Below are 10,082 nucleotides of genomic sequence, written 5' to 3'. Positions count from 1 at the left end.
AACATTTGATTTAAAAAATACAATTTAAAAAAACATAACTGCAAAAAAAAATTGGAACCCCTGTGGACTCGAACCCCCGCTTTCATCATTAGAAAGCAACGATCCGACCGCGCAGCTATTTTGCGTTTTGGGCTAAGCGTCGAAAAAGTAATTAATAAATTGGATAATTCATTAGCGCACCAGTGCATCTTTGGTTAGTCAGACTATTATAACTTGTCTTGAAATAAAACACTATTTCTTAATAAATGATAATAATAAAATAATTTTAAAGTATTCTTTACCGAGTACGATAGTTCACCAAACAAAACATAAATTACGTTTTAAGAATCATTGTTTCATCGACTTTTATATCACATTATTATTCACAAAACGACATAAGTTATACATATTATAATTCTTCATATATATTTATTCTTAACACTATACACTAGTAACGTTTTTATCATAATTCTAACTAATTTTAAAAGTTTAAATGGATACTGAAGAATAACCTACAATATTCAACTGTCATTGTATGCACAAAAACGAATTACAATCAAAAAACAATTAGCGAATCTTTGTTTTTTAAAACCCACTAAAGGATTTATACTATATTATGGATTAAAATATCAATTTGTTTAGATTAAAATATCAATATATTAATTTATTTTAAAGCAAATTTACTTTCAAATCACCGAAACATAAGTATGATCAATTACTGTCAATTACTTACTTATTATTGTAACTTTCGTGTTAAGACATACAAAATATATTCGTTATCTCTTTCTCACACATAACGAGTGCGTATATTGTCACCTCCCTCAGACTGTCGTAAGTCAAATTGATGTATTTTAAAGAATACTAGCCCTTATGAAAAAGTATTGAAAGACTAAATTGCATTACTGAAAGCTGCAAGATTTTACTGTAATCGCAAATGTAATTTTTCAAACGAGATTCTAAAGTTTTAGGTTAAAGACGTATTTGAATTAGTGATTTTAAAGTGAGCAGAGTAATCTCGTGTAATCCAGTAGTAATAATTTTGGCCAATAGGCGGCGCAACTGGTCGCTGTATGGAATAAAGGAATATATAAATTTACTTACCCAAGAAAAGTAATATATTTTTTTGGTGATGTGTTTTTTCCTAATAATACTACAGTATTATAAAACATTACTTACAATGTCAAAAAAATATGGTAAGCTGCATGTAATCGATTATAAGGAGCATTCGCCCCTGATACATAGGTATCGTAGGATGAAATGCGGAACATTGGAGGAATTATGCGCATCTAACGCCGCATGTCTCTTCCAGGTCACCACCACCGTCCACAACATAATCGTGGGCAAGCTGTGGGTGGACGAGCACGGCGACATGGACATCGTGGGGGAGGGTGCCGCCACGGGGCTGCGCTGCCACCTGAAGTACCTGCCCTACTCCTACTTCACCAAGGAGACGCAGCGCAAGGTCACGGGCATCGTGAAGGCGGCCGATGGCAAGGTGAGAGTTTTATATTCATTTCCTATAGGGTATTTATTTAGAATACAAACATATCGTACAGGTTAAATGTCAATACTTCAGACTGTTAAACAAAAATCTAATAAATAGTAGGGCCCGCCATCCAATTATGTATTTGCTCAATTTGAATAAAATAAAGTGGCTGTTTCAACAATATTTATTTATTTATTTATTTATTAACGGACATAGTCCATGTATACAATTTATAAGGTTTAAATATTACAATAAAAGAGTAGTTTAAAACATTTAAAGAAAAAAGAAAGAAGCATTGACAAACATAAGGGACATCGAGACAAGATCTGGACTATTTATTTAGTGCTCGTTTAAATCGTTGTAAACTTAAACCAAAAAAGTCCAGATCCTGTCTTGAGTTAACAATACGACAAAGGCGGGTCATTGGAGAATTTAGGCCATAGTTTGTTCTATGCTGATCGATGAACAGTACTTCACTGTTTCTCAATCTACGAGTCGGAATATTGAATTTTACTTGTCCCAGTAATGATGGAACATCGATTATACCATTTAGTATGCCGAACATATATATGGAGTCAATATTAGTTCTACGTTTTTGTAGACTAGAAATATTTAACATTGACTCTATTTCAGCATAAGAATAATTATCTCTCTCTAGTCCAAGCATCCACGCTATTTTTCGAAGCAAGCGATGTTGGACTGATTCAATGTGATTTATGCGATTGACATAGAATGGAGACCAGACCACTGAGGCATATTCAAGAAGAGGGCGAACAGTTGAGCAATAAAGAGTTTTGATTGTATGGACATTAGTAAAATCAGAGGATATTCTGTTTATGAAGCCAAGTAATTTCAGTGATTTATTTACTGTATTATCTATATGCTCGTTGTATGTCAGTTTATAGTCCAAAACAACTCCTAAATCTCTGATGGACTTGACTACATCAATTTTGGAGTTTTCTAATAGGTACTCGAAGGAAATTGGTTGCTTTGTTCTATGAAATGACATTATTTTGCATTTTTTAATATTTAGTTCTAATTTATTGACTTTACACCATCGGTTAAAAGAGTTAATGTCTGATTGAAGAAGAAAGCAGTCTTGTAAAGTTTGAATTATTTTGAGAATTTTGTTGTCGTCCGCAATGTAGCAAAACCACTAACATATATTTTTAATCTTAGTTTTGAATGTGGAGTATTTCCTAAACACCTAAAGGAGTCAATTGTGATACCTTTGTATAAAAATGGTGAGAAAAATCTAATTCAAAACTACAGACCTATCTCTTTACTAAACACAATCTCTAAAATAATTGAAAAAATTGCCAAAGCTAGACTAAGCTCTTTCATTGAAAATAATAACCTTCTCTCTGATAATCAATATGGTTTTAGAAAGGGCATGGGTACGGAAAACGCGATAGCAAACCTAACCCAAGAAATTACTAAACATCTCGATGGTGGTAAAAAATGTATGGCAATATTTTTGGACTTAGCTAAGGCTTTCGATACGATTTCCTTCAAAATTCTCTTAAAGAGACTAGAAAATTTGGGTATAGCAGGAAACCTACACAATTGGTTTGAAAGCTATTTGACCAATAGAGTCCAAAGAGTTAGGGTGAACGACACTATAAGCTGCCCTGCTAATCTTAATTTTGGAGTTCCTCAGGGTAGCACATTGGGACCACTACTGTTCTTGGTATATATTGATGATCTCTGTACGAGAGAGTCTTTGGGCAAGTTGTTCTCCTTTGCTGATGATACAGCTATTGTTTACAATGCCTCAAATTGGTTCGAGCTCCATAAAAAAGCAAGTACTGATCTGACAAGGATTAAAAAATGGTTGAATAACAATTTGCTTACTTTGAATTCAGAAAAAACAAAATATATTTGCTTTAGCATAACTTTGGCAGGGCAACCACGTACCAATTACGATTTACAGCTGCATCAATGCCACGGTGAATTAAACTGTAATTGTGTACAGTTGGAATCGGTCACAAACATCAAATACCTAGGTATTAAAATTGATAGGTTTCTAAGGTGGAATTTTCAAATTGAAACGATTTCATATAAGATTAAACGCTTGATACATTTTTTTCTACCTCTAAGGAATATACTTAGACCCAGAGACTTAAAATCCTTCTACTTTGCACTGGCAAACTCTATCATGACGTACGGTGTAATTGCTTGGGGTAGCTGTACCAAGACAGAGTTGGACCCAGCAGCAAAAGCACAGAAGTCATTGATAAGAACCATTCTGAAAAAGCCTTTTAGATATCAGAGTGATTCTTTATTCAAGGAGTTTGCAGTGCTTGATATAAGACAACAATATTTACTGAGAGCAGTGGTGGTCACTCACATTAACAGAGATATACATCCATCAGTTGCCTATCAATATGAGACTCGGAGTTCCAGTAACGATCTGATTTCTCGACAAATAGTTAGAACTTCCTTAGCACAGAGACAATACTCCTACATAGGACAAAAGCTTTATAATATAATGCCAGAGTCATGGAAATGTTGCAAGAACCACAAGCTAAAGAGGTTGCTGACTACTTTCCTTGGAGAAATTGGTCGCAGGGAGTCTGAGGGGTTAATGGCGGCTGTTAGATGGCCAACACATGTTTTAATTTAAATTGTTAATATATATTTTTAGTTTTTTGCTGATTTAATTTTTTTGCTGATTTAATTTTTAAGATCCTCATGACTTTTTAACTTGTTTTAACTATGTATTTATTTTTTTCAATTTTTATCACATCTTTTACTTTATTTTTTAATATGCTGTTTTTTTCTTTTCTTTCTTTTAATACGCTTTTTGCTATACAACATACATTCATTTTTTTATTATGACTTTAAATATGTTTCTTACTATGTATTCTGTTTTTATGTTTTTACTGCATTTATTACTTTGTTTTAATAATTTTTTTTTTTTTGCTACGTTTTTTTTTACTACATTTTTTACTATGTTTTTACTACATTTTTACTATGTTTTTACTACAATTTTACTATGTTTTTACTACAATTTTACTATGTTTTTACTACAATTTTACTATGTTTTTACTACATTTTTTATCATGTTTTTACTCCATTTTTTACTTTGTTTTTCACTTTGTCCTGTATCTTTATAACTGTTTCTATAAATTGATTACTGTTTTTTATATTTTTTTGACTGTTTTAGAACGGGGTAAATAGCCCTAGTTAGACAGTCAAAGCAACTTTACATAAATTATAATTTTGTGTATGTAATATAATGATAATAAATAAATAAATAAATAAATATAATAGTAGTAGTAATTGAAATAATATTCTTCATATAAATGACAAAAATAAGATAGAGGATAGATGAAGATAGGAAATTTTCCATTCTCTAAATATTCACCATTTTTTTATTCTGATTTCTTTTTGTGTTTTTGTTTGTCAGATCCAGTTGTTTTATTTTCCTTCAGTAAAAAAAATACTGCCGATAATCATTTGAAACAATTTACTAAAAGTGTATAGTGTATATGAGATGGAAAACATTGGCCGGTTTAAACCACTTTACACACTAGGGCCCTGTAAATGCCCCGGCTTCTGTATTCCCTCTCTAAAATGTTCTCCATTATTTGTTAATCTTAATAACTAACCCTAGGGGGTGAAATCCAATATTTTGTCCACAAACATTCTTGTTAGAATACTCAAAATATTGTTATTAACTTTGCGCTGCATTAATTAAACTAATCATAATGTTCAAATGCTTTTAAAAACTTCTATAATTTATGGCCTTTCTAACGATACACGTAACATATTTCACTAAATAATTAGACCTAGTATTTTACAAGCGTAAAAGTGAGGTAAGGATTCAGAGATACATTTTGTAGAAAGGAAAATTATTTATTGAATTATTTACATACATAAGTTTATTGTATATTATTTGAGACGCAAGTCCCAACTCCGTGGGACTAAAAGTCCTGTGTTGAGATGGGACTAGCAAATAGTTGACACAGACACATGAGTATATCACCACAAATATAGGATCAGAAGCATATATATATATGGCACGGCACATCAATATGGCAAACAGTAAACTCAAACATTCGGAAAATCATCAAGGAGTTTCCTACTCAAATCCCTCCCACTAAGGAAAATCCAGTTCTTAACTACTTTCTTGAAAATAGTTTTTGTCCTTGAAAGCTTAATACGCTCTTCCAAAATATTGAACACTCTCGGTGCGATAAATGAGAGATGCCTCTGAGGAAAAGTCGTACCGGTTTTGTCTTTGTCTCCTTTATGCGTTTGAAATAGAATATTTTACAATACAATGATATTTGTTCATAAAATTATAAACTCTAATAAAAAAACAGAATTTTGGAAAAAAATTGATCGGAACCAGCATGAACACAATCACAATACTAGAGAAAAGAACAAAATTAGACTTCCATTTAGGAAAAAGGCAAAGTCACAAAATTCAATTTTATTTAAAGCAATTAAAAAGTATTACGAAATGAAAAAAAATATTTATGAAGAAAAAAACATATCAAAATTTAAAATAATGGTCAAGACATATGTGATAAACAATTTATAAATTAAAAATATTTGTAATGTTATTATTAGAACACACATAACAATATGTATGATATGTGTGCCCTATTTTAAGATTTAAATAAAAAAAAAAAATAAAAAATCAATTCCGGTGGAGATCACCAGTTGTGGTGAAGATCACTCATTAGTGACCGGCTAAGTATCCACTGCACTACTTACCACTTACCTGTATCTGTCAGCGTGTACGGGCTAAATTGTGGTGTAGGAAGTCAGCCCAAATCCTACATCGCCTTAGCTCATTAAAAGGCTGCTTTACAATTTGTAATAAAATAAAAGTCTGTACTTAATTTTAACATGAATTTCGAACACTATTTATTGTAGATTAATTAAAATTAAAAATGTACGAGATTCTTTATTTAATATATTCTTAATTTATATACACTTACGTGAACGCTGAATTTATAATTTATAAATTTTTCACTATGAGGTTGTCAAAAATTACGAGTTGCGAAGATCTCGGATCTTTGTTGTAGGTGGAGAGCTGCAAAGGTGGAAAGGAGGGCGAGTGATCAGTGTGTCAGTGCTTTTGTATTCTCACCTATGTCGCTAATCCTTTGGGTTGCCAACCTGTCTGGGACACCACAAAATCTATCGTCTCTTTCTCGCATAGGGTACTTGTAATTCGCAGGCGTTGTAATATTTTTTTTAATATTCACTCGGCCTTTTTTTTGGGGCTCATCAGCAGATGGGGAAGAGGATATCGATATGGAAGGTTGTTTTAAAAAAACTGTCACAACACCCGGACCGATTGAGAAAAAAAATTGTTAGACTCGCTTTAGTCGAAATTTGACTATGGTACGGACTAGGTACGGATGAATCCGTGTCGCCCTCTTTTGTTTTTGTAAAGTTAATTAATTAGATGCTATGTTTTGTAGGCGGACATATTTATAACGAAAACAAACTAATGTCAAATTATTGCATGTTCCTACCTGAGAAAGTTTGACATAAATAATTCTGTACCTCGTAGACCTTCCCGCTAATAACTCTGTTCTTCCTTCCAGCCCGAGTGGGTCATCCAGGGTCACTGGGACGACAGTATAGAGATGGCGCCGGTGACGAGCGCGAACGCCGACTCCACGGTGTGCAAGACCGGCAAGTTCTCCACCTCCTGGCAGCGTGTTCTGCCCCCCGAGGATAGCGACAAGTACGTGACGCCTTCCGCATTGCAGTTGCATCGTTGCAGTAGGTGAACGTAAATTGCTAAACCGAACGCTCGTGTCCGCAGGTTCTACGGATTCACGGTGCTGGCGGCGCAGCTGAACGAGCCGGAGGAGGGGGTGGCGCCCACGGACTCGCGGCAGCGGCCCGACCAGCGCCTGATGGAGGAGGGCCGCTGGGACGAGGCCAACAGCGAGAAGCTGCGCCTGGAGGAGAAGCAGCGCTGCAAGCGGCGCTCGCGGGAGGCGGCGGCGGAGGCGGCGGCGGCCGGCAGCAGCGCGCCGCCCGCGCCGGAGCAGCCGGTGTGGTTCGCGCGCCACCCCGCGCCCTCCGATTCCACGACGCACGTGTACACGGGCGACTACTGGGGCTGCAAGGAGCGCCAGGACTGGAGCCGCTGCCCGGACATCTACTAGCGCCGCGCGCGCGCCCCCTCTGTGATGAGCCCGCCGCGCGTGGCCGCCCCCGCACCACCGCTGAGAGGCCTTAAGTAGGAAATGCTAAATTATTGTTAACCGTTTTTCTTTGCATTCAATAAACTACGTTAAGTTCAGCGGGATGTTTCTTCCGTAGCCCTGAAATTCATTATCCTTATCCCGATCGTCGTTTCTCGTATGATTTTCCCTACTCGTTGCTCTAGCTAGACTCTAGACTGTAGAATGATGTCGCGACAGCAGACTCTAGCTAGCTAGAGATGGCGGTTGTTTGTCGTTCTATCCTCGGCGTGCTCCGCAAGATTTGGAGGGTATTCGACTTCTCTATATTGGATGCGAGGCTTACGTTTACTTCAAAGGGACAAACATTGTTATTTATTCATCATCACTCCCTTTCCGCGCCCGGTGGTGCCATAGGGCACTGCGTCGGTACACCAATCGCAGCGTATCTCGATCATTTTTTTGTTACATGAAGGTAAGATGATCAGTCTAACGCTTCAGGTACCAGTCCGGGGACTATGAAATATTTTAGTATGAAAACACCCTTTTAAATTAATATTTCATATGAACCATGTCGGGAATCAAACCCGAGATCTCTTGCATGATAGGCAAACGCGCTGACATTATTAACTAGTTGTCGCACAGAACGGGTGGGATGTTTCGGCTGTGGCCTGGTTTGGGAACTGCGCGTGTGTGACGCGTAGAAACTTTAGAGAAGAGCCAATTAAAGTTTTTGGTATTTTTTTTTATTCCTTAGGTGAGACAGACCCAATACCTGGCAGCTTTAGGAAAAATAATAACCTCATCTGTTGTTGAGCCTTCCATTGTTGCTAAAATTAATATGAATTTTGTCTAATACATAATAGTTTATGCATACATACATTTCTGATGGCTGGGGAAGTAAAAAAATAAAACAAATAATGATTGTAATGACATTAATATTTATATTTTTTTTTAATATCGTTTACAGTACCAATAGCTGGCATACCTAAATCCACCTTCCTCCAATAACTGGCACAAATAGGACCAATAACTGGCAAGACAATATTTATTATATAAATGAAGAAAAAAAAAGTGAATTGATATTAAATCGGAATATTTTGCATTCTTATATGAATACTAACATAATAAAGTATATAAATCAATACGACAAATAATGTACCCTTTCACTAAAATTAACATTGAAATAAGATGTCAAAATTAACTTTGTATCGATTATTGTCCACAATTACAGGTGGCTAAATTTTACTAACATACATAATTAAATAAACAAAATAAAATGTTAAATGATCCTTAGTATGAATATTTTGAGTTCTTACAGAAATATTAACATAAAGAATATAAATCAACACGATAAACAAAAAAAACTATTTGTATCCTTTCACTAAAATTAAAATGAGATATCAAAATCAACTTCGTATCAATCAGCGTCCGATTACTGGTGGTTTAATTTTACAGATGGTATATTTGTTATAATCATACCGAGATGCATCAGGAATCCTGGGCCAAGTCCGCGTGCCAATACCGGTCGTGGTCATAGACGGCACTCGCGCCGCATTAGAATTTATCTGCAAAACTCATCCAGGAAATGAGCATTCTTTAAGCACCTTTTTTGATTTTTCACCTGACTTAATTTGTTCAGCTTTCTTATTTTGTTCAGAATCCGCTTATTTTTTTCCCTTAATACTTTTCTTTGTTTTTTCTCTTTTGGTTTTTTTTTACCCTCTTTTTTATTTAAATGATATTTTTTCCAAGCTTCATAGCTGATTATTGACGGGACCTTTTATTTTTTATGCTAACCACCTTAGGTTGGGCGTAATCCGCCTAATAGCTAGAAAAATGAATTTTTGAAAGGAGAGGATAATTTAAAAGATAATGTTTTTTCTGCTGATGTAGAAGGTAGTGGTGCTGGGGTGTTTCTTCATAAATTTACCATCACCGAGTCAATTAAGCCATTTCTTACCGGGTTGATTATTTTGAAAATTATAAGATCTTTTTTGTATTGTTATAATGAATCGAACAGAATCAAGAAGCTGATATCTACTAGCAGGAAACCCAGAATCCCCTAAATGAAATAGCCACTGTACAAGTATATTTTCTTCTGTAGTTAGGTTCGTAGAAGGTCTTTTCCTACATACTTCGGGGTATTTGCCTAAAATTTTGCTTTGAATTGTGGAACATGGAGCATTCAACATTTTGCTTGTTTTAGATTGGGACATTTCTCTTTTGACAGTTTTTAACGACTTCCTCGTGTCTTCTGGATCATATTTAATTTTTTTTTTCCCTAGAGAAGCCATGCTGCAAATTAAATAATAATTAATGTAAAATGAAACGAATTTAATCATAACCAATATTACAATATCCAATACCTGGCATAAAAGTGACTCAATAAGTGGCACCTTATGCCAGTAACTGGTAAATGTGTGTTGTTTGAAGTTAAACATTAAATTAAGCAA

The 10,082-nt window shown here is 35.1% G+C and overlaps 1 protein-coding gene across 10 annotated transcripts in view; it reads left to right on the top strand.

Moving 5' to 3' along the window:
* Positions 1-7,745, top strand: part of Osbp (oxysterol binding protein) — a 31,033-nt gene extending 23,288 nt beyond the window's left edge. For all 10 annotated transcript variants that reach the window (XM_088227002.1, XM_088227010.1, XM_088227006.1 and 7 more), the window contains 3 exons: positions 1,289-1,474; positions 7,036-7,178; positions 7,260-7,745. In XM_088227002.1, the coding sequence (XP_088083128.1) occupies positions 1,289-1,474; positions 7,036-7,178; positions 7,260-7,608 (678 nt within the window). In that variant the 3' untranslated portion in view covers positions 7,609-7,745. The remainder of the gene's footprint in view (positions 1-1,288; positions 1,475-7,035; positions 7,179-7,259) is intronic.
* The last annotated feature ends 2,337 nt before the right edge of the window (positions 7,746-10,082 follow it).

This window comes from Micrasema longulum, unplaced genomic scaffold (genome assembly GCF_059751315.1).
Source record: "Micrasema longulum isolate JH-2025_06_02 unplaced genomic scaffold, ASM5975131v1 h1tg000482l, whole genome shotgun sequence".
Classification (NCBI taxonomy): domain Eukaryota; kingdom Metazoa; phylum Arthropoda; class Insecta; order Trichoptera; family Brachycentridae; genus Micrasema; species Micrasema longulum.
Note: the sequence above shows the minus strand (reverse complement) of the source record. Positions and strands in the feature narration are given on the sequence as shown.